Genomic DNA, 12,106 nt, shown 5'->3' on the forward strand with positions numbered 1-12,106 from the left:
AGCGAATGAAGAAAGGTTATGAAGGTCAAAAGAAACAGGCCTGGATAGATGACTTGCTGGCGCCTGGTATTACTTGGGTCATTTTCTTGGGCCGTGGAGCTCTGGGCTTGGGGAGGTAAAAGGTGTTACTGGTAGGAAGGCTGAGTTTATAGTGGTAACTGCATCTGAGTCCAGTGTCATCCCAAGGCCGGCGCTTGCCAAAGCACTCCAGCCTGTTTTTCAGGTTTCTTGAAGTTCAGTGACTGTCAGAACTCCCAGCGGAGCATTCACAGCCCTGTCTGAGTGCTGACATGTGCCCAGGTCCTTGGTTTCCTGGCAGATGGCGTTGATCGGTCCCCAGATCTGGGTTCAGGAGCACACTTGGCTCCTTGTCTGCCAGTAACCTTCCTGTTGGGGTTCCTCATTGCTGGACGGGGCTCTTGGGGAGACTGCCTGTGGGCAAGGAAGGGTGTTTTGCCTGGGGTTTGTGCCGAGTCAGCGCTCTGACACCCAGTGAAAGGGGAGCCCGAAATGTGGACTGGTCCTATGGGGGCTGTATTTTCCCATCAAGCTGGTGCTGCCCACGGTAAGCTCCTGACACATACTTGTGGTTTCCAGGCTTAGCAACCTCAAGGTCTCATACCCGGTTCCTCCACAGTTCCAGGATAGGAATTCTGATTTATCTCCTGTCCTTTCGACAGTACCGTTGCATTCATGTACCTTTTGCGTTTTGTGAGGAACTTTTTATTTGCTCTCGTTTCCTATCTACCCTTCTTGAGGAAATTTTTACAAAATTGACACAGCATTCTCCCTGGGAAGAGTGGAGAATTGAGAATCCTTACGAGAGAACTGGCAGACATTATCGTTGACCCTTGAATGACACCCCACCCTGCCGTCCCCACCCCTCCTGAAAATCCCCATCCAGCTTTATAGTTCACGCTCTGCATCCACAGTTTGCATCTGTGTGTTCAGCCAACCATGGCTTGTGTCGTTAGGTATATGGCAGTACAGTACTTCATGAAAAAAATTGCTGTATAAGAGGACCCGTGCAGTTCAAATCCATGTTGTTCAAGGGTCAGCTGTATTTTGTCCCAAGTATGCAGATCGGTTCATGAACAGTTACTCAGTATCTACTTTGCCAGAGGTTTGAACAGCAAGTTACAATGCATATAAAATACTTCATGTAGTGAATCAATCAAAAGTTAATTTTGTCTGATTTTGGATCTGTTGCCTGATGGCACAGCTTCATCTTGTCACTTCGGGTCTGAACTATTAAAGGTAAAACCAGAACCAGAACTATCTCACATGCCGTAACTAGTTTTTAAATAAGATAAACAAAATTAAAAACAAACATTTGGCTTTGCAGCATTCCACGGTGATTGGAAAGGTCACTGCCTTAAAACTCAACATAATTCTTGAGCAATTACTTAAATATCTGAGTTGGTATTCTTAAATTAATGGTAGAATTTTAAGTATTTTAATGCTTAGGGAGTCTTGAGGCTGCTTCAGAGCGGATTGAACCAGATCGAGGTGGTATTTAGTGGTTTCTGCCCTGGCTTCTATTCAACTTAACATAGTTTGACTTTAGTATTTTTGGCTAATGAAAGTGTATCTTCTAGGTTATGGAAGTCTTAAGCTTGAAAGTGGCTTGAATATGAAACTAGAGAGAAGTTTAATTATTGGCAGATCAGTGACAGTGACAAATTGCTTTTCTTCCTTTCTAGTTATACATGGGAAGCAGTGGATACCAAAAATAACATGCTTTATAAAATCAACATCTGTGGAAATATGGGTGTTGCCCAGTGTGGACCATCAAGTGCTGTCTGTATGCATGACTTGAAGACAGACAGCTTTCATTCTGTGGGTAAGTAAAACTGCCATTAGCTTCCTACACGTGCGGGATCCTGATTTTGCAAAAATGACTCTATGTATGTAAGCTGTCTATTTAACTATATAAGCTGATAATCCATAATATGTAGTTTATGTTTTATAGGAGTTCAAAGTGGTAGCAATGTAAATGTCTGCCCTGAGACAGCGTTAGGTTCCTCCCGTCCAGAGGATGCCGTGCAGTCAGTCGTTACGAAGATTGACGCGCCTTTGTGTTTATTGCTACAGGAGGATGTTTCCTATATGGCTCTGCCTTCTCCCGTTTTTTTCTTAAACTCTGTCTTTCCTTTTCTCTCTCTTTCCCCCCCATTTCCTCTGGCGCCCAACTCCCTTCCCGCTTGTATCTTTCTGCTTTCTGCTGTGGTGGTTTGAGTCTCAGGCAGTATTTATTCACGTGGGGTCATAGATGGTCCCCCTAAAAATTAAATGGTCCTAAGGGCTTCCTCCCAGAGGAAGAAGCACAGACCTCTTTCCTAGGGCTCATTTCATTTGCCCAGCGGCCCTGGTGGTGGGTTTTTTTTTTTTTTTTTCGGTCGAGATCCCTTTCCTTTGGGAGGATAATGGATCCACATGGTTGATGGCCCTGCCACATTACATGGAGCATGAAAGGGGCAGATGTGTAAAGAGACGTGGGGCGGATGTGAAAGCAGGAGGTGTCATCCTCGGGGGTGGTGGCATGGGTGTCCGTGGTGACCTGCGACCCGGGCGTATTCAGGGGTGAGGTCTGACGGTGTGGGTTGGGGCGAAGTGGACACGGCATATGACTGGTGATGATGGTGTGGCGCCAGGGAGAGGAGACTCGGTTTTGGAGTTGGGAGGGGCGGGTTCCTTTGGTAGCTCCATCTGTCATCTTGAACGCAAATTCCTAAGCACACTTGAAAGGGCTTTTTAGAAAGTAATGTTTAGAAAAAGAAGAGTGAGGTCTGGGAGGTCTGCTGGTCCAGCTCCAGTGTCTGCCTGGCTTCCCTCTCCCCCGACATGGAGACAGTCTAGACCGGGAACAGTGGTCAGAGGGATTTGGGGCCCAGGATAGAGATCTGAGAAAGCACCAGCTCGTTCTGAACTCCTGGGCCAAATTTTACTATTTTGTGATATACCTAAAACATTTGTGGGACTTCCCTGGTGGTCCAGTGGTTAAGAGTCCTCACTCCCAATGCAGGGGTCCTGGGTTCAATCCCCTGGCCAGGAAACTAGAGCCTGCATGCCTCAGCAAAGAGGCAAGTTTGCATGCTACAATTAAGACCCAGGGCAGCCAAATTAAAAAAAAAAAGAGTGCAAATGAGATCATCAGTTTCTTAATTTGAACAGTTCTTGAACAGTTCAGGGAGAGAGGCCCCAAGTGGGCCTGCTGGCTGGTGTTACTTAGGTTTTCAGGAAGAGGAAAAGTAGTTTTCCTCTTGATTTTACTATAGCATGGGCTATAGTATTTTTGGCTAGTGAAAGTGTGCTTCTGGTTTGTGGCAGTGCAGAGCAGTGTAACGTACCAGACACACACAAGTCACTAGCAGGAGGATTTGTGAAGTTGGCACAAAATTTGAGAATGACCAAGTTAGATAGGCTTTGGAAGCCCAGGCAGGAGAGTTGGTCTTTTCTGGGGCAGATAGTGGATCCGTTATAAATTCTTTGTGACGGTAATTGGGGGAGGTGATCTGATAAAATGTGTTTTTAGAAAGCTGGGCCTGGTGGACTAGGAGAGGTTGGTTGAAAGGGAGAGTTAAAAAAGATGAGTTGTTACCGGTTGACAATGATATAAAACAGCTGTTTCTAATCTCGTTTTACTCCCAGACACACATGACATACTTCTCCCGGGGCCTCAGACCCCCCGGGGGAGAGAATGGCATGCTGGATGACGTGTGCTTTCAGCACTGGCCGTTACTGCCCTGTCCTTCAACTCAGGAAAGCACACGGGTGTGAGCGAGCGAGAGCGACGTTAACACGAGCACAGGTCGTCTTGAATCAGATCTCATTTTGCTCATCTGTGTTATACAGTCGAAATAACTAAATTTGTTCTTGAAAATTTAGTTTTATAGCTAATCACTAAACTTGGTGTGCACTTACATGCCAGGTGTTCTAAGTAAAAAGTATCTCATTTAATTCATTCATCAACTTCTGGAGTAGATGATCTCATTTCCCTCATTTTATAAGGGAGAAAGCTGAAACACTGCATGGATAAGCAGCTCGCCAGAGGTTGTGTGGTTGTGGATTTGAATGCTGACAGGCCAGCTGCGGAGCCTGTGGACTTGCTTGGCTTCTTGCTCTGCGATCACAGTGTCCCATCAGACAGTTACAGCGCTAGTACGGGAGCTATGGTGGGTAACCTGAACTCCTGGCTCTTAGAGGACCGCTGGACGCTAACACCAATTTGCTAGAAAGGGAAGACAAACGTGGATTTTGGAAAATAGCCGCAAAGACTGGCGCTCCCAACAGATCAGAGAGAAGAGCTAGTTTAGCAACAGATCCAAACACATGAGAACTGAATGTATAACCTGAAATTTGGATATAATTAAGCTATATATCTCCTAGGAAGCAATACTAGACATCTCCTTTGTATTGTGTTACAGAGATTATGGATTAAGATTAAAAGTAAAAAGACAATAGAACATTGTGGGGGAAACCTAGTAAAATAGAAATATAATCTGAAGGAGGTAGGAATTTCTCTTAATGATAAGAAAAACAATGCAGGAGCAAAATGGCAAAGTCTCTAAGAACAGGCAATTCACAAAAGAAGAAATCCAGATGGTCAATTCAGCTTCATTAGTAAGCCAGGCATAAATGCAAATCAAAGCAATAATGAAATCTAGTTTTCCTTCAGTCACATTGGCAGAACTTTAAATGGTTGAATCATGGAATGCTGGCAGGCAGCCTAGAAACGGGCACATTCATATATTACTATAGGAAGATGATTGTCTCTAACCCTTGTGGGAAGAAAATTGTTGATGTGAGTTTTATAGTGCCCATAGTTTTTGTACTTACAAACAAATATTAAAACCTCAACTTTGGTCTAAATAATATTACATTATTTTTGATTAAAAAAATCCTCTATTAGTTCTTCCTTAGGCCAGTGATATTGTTACATATATAAATCTAGCAGAGTTTAGCAGTCATTTTTATGGGGTCAGTGAACAATCATTTGGTTCCATTTACAACCTAGTTGAATCATCTTCATCACATTTTACAATGATTTATGCATTTTATACATTTGATTTCTGTTTAAAGTACATCAGATAATCTGATCTGACGATAAAAGTTTAAGGATTAACAATAATTCTTATAAATTTAATAGTTTAAATGTAGAAATATGATAAACTTGAAATTCTCTTAGCTGTTCTAATATTGCCACAGTTCTAAATCAGTTGCTTAGTTTATAACCTCTGAATTAGATGTAACATTAAACATCACAAGTATATAAAAATACTGAATATGTTCACATTCCTCCTAACAGCTTTAATATTAATACCATGATTTTCATTTAATTAATCTTTCTGGAGGTTGAAAATTATGTATGCACTTCATGAAGGCTATTATAGCCCCTTTCACCAAGGTAACAGACCCACTGTTAAGTGAGGTTACTCACCACCAAAGCCTGGGATTCTGACTGGCTTCTTATAGGTGACCTGGGGGTAGCACAGAGTGTGAAATTCAGCTGCAGTCGCTGGTCACGTGACTTCATTTACTCCAAGCAGACTGACTCCTAACTTAAGGTTATACCTAATGATCCCTGTGTGCATTCACAGAAGTCTACAGCAGCAATCCAGGTTGATCACTAGATTTACTTTCATGTCTCTTAACATGTGAAAATACCATTTCTTCTTGTGCCTTGTATCTTTCATTTTCAAAAAAGATATAACTCTGTTAGATACATAAGATGATACCTGGTGATACCTGGTTGCCTTCTAGGTGTAACTCATATTTTTATCTCATTTAGAGTCTCCTGATAGTCTAGAATTATCTGTTACATTTAAAAACTTAGATTCCTGTAACGTCTGTTGTACATAGACTTTTGTACAAAAAAAATTCCCCGTAGCATTGAAAATTGTGGCAAATATGCTGAAACAGCCTAACCATGGGATAGTTCAGTACATTGTAGTATATTCTGATTTACTTGGTTAAATCATAACATATATATGTATAAATTTTTTTTTTTTTAAAAACAGCTAACACTTAATACTCATTTATTGATTTGTAACAAATATTTGAATGAATCAGTCACCAAAACGGACAAAAACCCCTTTTCTCACGGAGCTTACATTCTAGTGGAGAAGGAGGCACACAAGAAAGAAAGACAGTGGCTAAGTGGGATATTAAGACTGTGATGAATGCTGTAGAAAAGACGGGAAAGGCGGGAGTGCCAGGGGGCCTTGGGAGTGTGTGTTCAGGAATATTCAGCAGGGTGGGTGTTGCTGAGAAAGTGACATTTGAGCAAAGACTTGAAACTGAAAGCAGCGAATTACCTGGCTCCGGGGTTAGGGGGCGGCGGGAGGGTGGTGGGGGTGGTCAAGGCTAGAGGCAGGGAGGGTCTGAGCGGGCAGGAGCCAGAGTAGAAATCTCTTGCGGAGTGTTCATAGAAAGAGGAGCGGAAAGGTGAGGCAGGAGGCGGAGGCGAGAGCTGGGCAGGGGGTTCTCTTTTTGGCGAAGAACACGCGAAACGGTACACGTCGAAAGACACGATACAACAGAGCGGGGCGTGTTCCGCGAGGGGGCGGCCTGGCCGGAGCACGTCGCAGAGGGCTAGCGGCCCGGCTGGCAGGCCCTGAGCAAGGTGCTGAGAAGGCTCGGCGCCCGCAGGCTGGGCCCCGTGGCCGCCGGCGGAGGCGCGGTCGCCAGGCCGAGCAGCCTCAGCGAGGTCGGGTTGCGAGCTCGGCCGGGCTCGGCCGCGAGCGCCGAGGGCGGCAGGCGAGGCCCGGCCGGCCTGGCACGCGGCCTGGTCGGGCGGACTCTGGTGAGCGCGGCCGAGCGCGCAGGGTCTGCAGGACCCGGCGTGGCCTGGCCGGCGGCGCGTGGCTGGGGCTGGCGGGCGCGGGCGAGCGCTGCCGGACGGGCGCCCTGGCGCGCAGGGTCGAGAGGACCCGGCGCGGCCCGGGCTGCAGAGCGTGGCTGGGTCTGACGGGCTCGGGCGAGCGTGGCCTGGCGGGAGCCCTGGCGTGCAGGGTCGGGAGGACCTCGCGGGGCCTGGCCGGTAGCGTGTGGCCGGGTCTGGTGGGTCCGGGTGAACGTGGCCTGGTCTGGCGGGCCCGGGCGAGCGCGGCCTGGAGAGCCCGGCCTGGAGAGCGCTGTCTGGAGGGCCCAGCGCGTGGTCTGGCGGACCCGGCGCGGTCTGGCGGCCCCGGCCTGGAGACCGCGATCGGGTGGACCCGCCACTGCCTGGCGGGCTCGGCAAGTGCGGTTTGGTCTGGCGGGCCCAGGCGAGCGCGGCTCGGTCTGGGGGGCTCTGCCTGGAGGCTGCGGTCGGACAGGTCTGGCAGGCCCTGGATGCGCGGCCTGGTCTGGAGGACCCGGCCTGGAGAGCGCGGCCTGGAGGACCCGGCGCGGTCTAGTCTGGTGGGGTCTCGCCAGTGCTGTCTGGTCTGGTGGGCCCGGGTGAGCTCGGCCTGGTCTGGCGGACCTGGCCTGGAGAGCGCCGTCTGGAGGACCCGGCGCGGCCTGGCGGGCCCTGGCGAGCGCGGCCTGGCGGGCCCGGGGCGCAGGGTCTGAAGGACCCGGCGTGGCCTGGCTTGGAGAGCTCGGCCTGGTCTGGCGGACCCGGCCTGGAGAGCGCCGTCTGGTGGGCCTGGCGCGCGTGGCCTCGTTTGGAGGACCCGGCCTGGAGACCGTGATCTGGAGGGCCTGGAGCGCACGGTCTGGCGCGGTCCGGAGGACCCGGCGCGATCTGGTGGGCCCGGTGAGCGCGAGCTGGTCTGGTGGGCCCAGCGCGCGCGGCCTGGTCTGGTGGACCCGGCCTGGAGAGCGTGGTCTGGAGGACCCGGCGCGCGCGGTCTGGCGGGCCTGGCGCGGTCCGGTTGGCCGAGCGCGCGGTCTGGAGGACCCAGCGCGGTCTGGCGGACCCGGCCTGGAGAGCGCGGTCTGGAGGACCCGGCGCGGCCTGGCGGGCCTGGGCGGACGCGGCCTGGTCTGGCGGGCCCTGCCGGGAGACCGCGGTCTGGCCGGCACGGCGCGCGCAGCCCGGTCTGGAGGACCCGGCCTGGAGAGCGCGGCCTGGAGGACCCGGCGCGGTCTGGTCTGCTGGGGCCCCGCCAGTGTGGTCTGGTCTGGCGCGCCCGGCCTGGAGAGCGTGGTCTGGCGGGCCCGGCGCGCGGTCTGGAGGACCCGGCGCGATCTGGCGGGCCCGGCGAGCGCGGCCCAGCCCATTTGGCGCCGTCCTCGGGAGCTGGCCGTGGGCCTGGCGTGCTGGCCGCCGCCCCGCAGTCCTCGCCCGGCCTTCGTCCGGGGAGGACGGCCAGGCTGGCCGGGGTGCCGCGGGAGTCCGCCGCGGGGGCGCTGCCGCGGTGCACCGCGGCCTCTTGCCGAGTGCCGGGGTGGGCAATCGGTCCTGGCCAGTAGGCGGAGGAGCGGGCTGCAGGCAGGCTGGACGGGCGAGCGGGCGCGGTGCCGATGGGGCCTGACGCTGAGGGACGCCGCTGTCCCCAGCGCCGCGGCCGCGGAGCTCGGCCGGTCCGTCTCGGCTCAAGGCCAGGGCCCGTCTGGTCTGCGGGCAGGGCGAGCCCAGCAGTTATGAGGCGCCCCCGGGAGCTCTGGGCACAGGGCCGGATGGGGCCGCCGCGTTGGGGGGGACAGAGGCGCGGGGGAGGGTCTTTAAGGTTGGGGGGCTCCCCCCGCCCCCTGCCATGGCCCGGAAGCGCCCCCTTCTGGCGGCTGTGCGCACCGCCTCCCGCTGGCCGAGCCCGCCCCCCCCCACCTCCTGCGCCCCGAGTCTCCTGGAGCGCGCGCTGCTGGGGCGCGGGAGGCCCCGCCCCGTCACCAGCTTCCCTGGGCACGCCCACAGTGGGCGGAGCCGCGGGGCGCTGTCCGCGGTCCCGGAGCCGCCTCCGCAGGCCTCTGAGGCTGTTGGGTCGCGAGAGAAAAAAAATTTTTTTTCAGAGCAACCTCCTGGAGTTTTAGGCGCGGAAGAACGATCCTGGCAAACCTTTGCAGCGGTTTAGACAGGCAAGGCAGAGAACCGGTGTACTGTTAAATCTGGTTCTATGGAGCCTGAAAGCCATTATTATCTCCTCTCCATTGGCGTCTTAAAATTTTTACCCCTTCCCCTCTTTTTCTGTTTTTTTTTTTTTTTTTTTTTTTCTTCTCCCCTTGCTTAAAGATCTCCGGTGTAGGTATCAAAGTAGACCAGTTGTAATCCTGAGGTCATGACACTCACTCATCATTAGTCTGTGAGCTAATCTTTTTTTCCGTTTTGTTTTTTAAATTAGTTGTTTTGGATAATGCAATGAAACCCTTCTCTCACAAAATCTAGGACCTTCAGAATAACCACTATCTCTCCATGCTCCTGTCTCTCCTCACTGGAGGTAATCATTTGCCCACATCCTGTATACCAACATTTCCTTTTTTCTCTCTTACTTTAGTCAGAGCCTGTCTGGCTGTATATGGTGTTTTTAACTTAATAAAAAGTGTATATCATGCAATGTGTAGTTTTGGAGGCGCTTAAGTGGTAACAGCATATTGCTAAAAAACAGCTGTATTGTTGTCTTTCCCTGATTTATTCCTCTGATGCCTATGTTGTAGTATTGTGTAGGTCTAGCAGGGTTGATTTATCCACTCTTCTTTTGATGGGCATTTGAGTTGTTTCCAGGTTTTCACTAGTGTGAAGAACACGAGATATTCTTTCACATGTTTTGGCTTTTGTTTATGTATTTACCTAAGAGTTGACTAGCTAAGGCATAGGGTATGTGATGTTCAGTGGTAGGACTCAGTGCCATGCCAACTTATGTACTGGTTAAACCAGTTCATACTTCCACCTGCAACACAGGAGAGCTCTGGGCTGTCTCTCCTTCAACATTTGGTACTTAATTTTTGTCCGTATAATGGCTGGGTTTGGTATGCCATGTGGTCTTGATCACCAGTGATGTTGAACATCTCTTTGTATTATGAAGATGTTTTTCTTCTGTCTGATCATGTCTTGCCCATTTCATATTGTTATCTATTGCATGTGATAAATTCTTTCCCTCTAGAAGCTTTAGAATTTTCTCTTTGCCTTTGATATTGAAATCGCCATACTATGACTTGGTGTGGGTTTTCCCCTTTTTCCTCTCAGCGTTTTCTCTCAGAGGTCATTTGTTTCCTTTTCTTTCCTAAAAGTATAAAAAATGATTTTGTTTTTGTGTATGAGTATATATATTCTTGATGCTAGTTCTTTGCCAGCTCAGTGTATCGGCTAGTTTATAATTTGTTTCTGTTTTCCTCAAGGTACTTTTTGATGAATGTAAACTTTTAAACTTAATAAAAAGTCAAGTTTAAAATTTTTTTGGTAGTTAATGCTTTAGAGTCTTCAATATTTTGCTGCATTAGGATTTAAAAGATAACTATATATTTTATTAAGAGAATTTGGTTTCTCATGTTTATATCTTTTAATCCATTTAGAGTTCATTTTTGTATACAATGGTAAGTGGGGATTCAGTTATCTTTTTGCCAGTGCAGATTGCTATTTTGTTTCCAGTTTTATCTACTGAACAGTCTCTTTGCTCACTGACTTGATACCTTGTATATCAAAGTTTGACTCAAGAACCCTGATGTCTGTGCTCTGTTCTGATGTCTTGATCTCTGTTCCAGTCTGTCTGTTCTTGTGCCAACTATCATCACTGATACTATATAGATTTTTTTATTATAATAATATCTCAGGCAAACTGAAAAGTGATCACCCCGATTTGTGGACTGTTCTAAACATTTTTGTTTTTACAGCGTGTATGTATGAAGTTATAGAAGGATTTCATCAGCCAAACTATATATTCTGATTTATGTTTTTGAAGATCAGACTGGGGCAAGATGGGTGGGAAAGGGAGGATGGTGAGGGACGAGACAGGAGTTGGAGGCGAGGGGTCCCATCAAGAGGCTGTAGCCAGAACACGGGTACCAGTGGTTGCAAGCGTCGTAGATGGAGAGACGTGGGTGGATCTGAGAAGAAGGCAGAAGTGCTGGGACTTGCCCGTGCTGACAGATGAGAGAAAGACAGGACTTCATGCCGTTTTCTTTGGGGCTTGAACAGCAGGAGGTGGGGCGAGGATGGCATTCCTGAGACAGAGAATTCTTGGGACAGGGCACTGTGTAAGCTTATAAGCTTTTCAGATGAACTGCAGTGCCATTTTTAGTGTGCTGGCACTTGGAAATAGCATTTGGTTAGGAATGTTTTCTAGCTTGCTCATGCTCTTTTCTCTCCGAATAGGTGACTCTCTTTTGAAAACCGCAAGCAGATCTCTTCTGGAATTTAACACAACAGTGAACTGTAAGCAGCAGAATCACAAAATTCAGAGTAGCATCACCTTCTTATGTGGGAAAACCTTGGTGAGTCCATGCGGAGTCACTTCATAATCTTTCTTTTAAAAACATTTGTCCCTGGGGCGTTCTTGCTGTCCTGGTATTCTAAGACAAGTAAGTGAGTAAAATTAAAAACTCAAGCAAACAGATAAACAGAAACCCCAACCAAATGACCACCATCATTAAAAACCAATAAGGAAGCAAATCCTAAGCCTATAGTTACAATGTTTAAGTGAAACTTGACCCACATCCTGTGTACAAGGACAATGTAAAGATTAGTGTGTTTAAACTCAAAGCTCTGTTTAATGTTTATGTTGCAGGCATAATTTTTTTTTTCTTTCTGCATTTTCTTTTGATAGTTTTCAGGGCAGCGTGTTTGCTTCTTAAAGTGTTTTCTTTTTTTTTTTTTTCTCATTTACATTAATTGGACAAACTGACATCTATCAAGAAGAAACCTTGGCCAGTGGGTAATGGGGTGCCCAACTTTTGGGGTATTACTAGTGTTGAAATGGAACATAATTGTTTAAAGCATGACATTTGTCCTCACTCTCTGCATATTGTATGTGATATTTTAGTTTTAGTCTTTACTGTTTAGAAAGGGACTCTCAGCAAATGATTGCTAGCTTTTAGGAAAAACGATTTGTGTACATGTTCTACGAGTGTTCTGTAATCAGAGTAAGAATCCAAGTGTTTAGAAAAATCAGAGAGAGTGAAGCTCACGTGGCTACCAGATTGCTTTAAAATATCATATTTAGAATTTAGTGCTGTGACTGTTGCA

General features: G+C 48.6%; 1 protein-coding gene across 2 annotated transcripts in view; it reads left to right on the forward strand.

Moving 5' to 3' along the window:
* IGF2R (insulin like growth factor 2 receptor) overlaps positions 1 to 12,106 on the forward strand; it is a 102,402-nt gene that overhangs the window by 17,240 nt on the left and 73,056 nt on the right. The window contains exons 2-3 of one of the 2 annotated variants that reach the window (XM_027551976.1): positions 1,704 to 1,843; positions 11,237 to 11,355. In XM_027551976.1, coding sequence (XP_027407777.1) covers positions 1,704 to 1,843; positions 11,237 to 11,355 — 259 coding nt within the window. Of the gene's footprint in view, positions 1 to 1,703; positions 1,844 to 9,325; positions 9,366 to 11,236; positions 11,356 to 12,106 lie in introns of those variants that run through there. The other variant, XM_027551977.1, reaches the window with a different exon arrangement.

The sequence above is a fragment of the Bos indicus x Bos taurus genome, chromosome 9 (genome assembly GCF_003369695.1).
Source record: "Bos indicus x Bos taurus breed Angus x Brahman F1 hybrid chromosome 9, Bos_hybrid_MaternalHap_v2.0, whole genome shotgun sequence".
In the NCBI taxonomy this organism is placed as follows: Eukaryota; Metazoa; Chordata; class Mammalia; order Artiodactyla; family Bovidae; genus Bos; species Bos indicus x Bos taurus.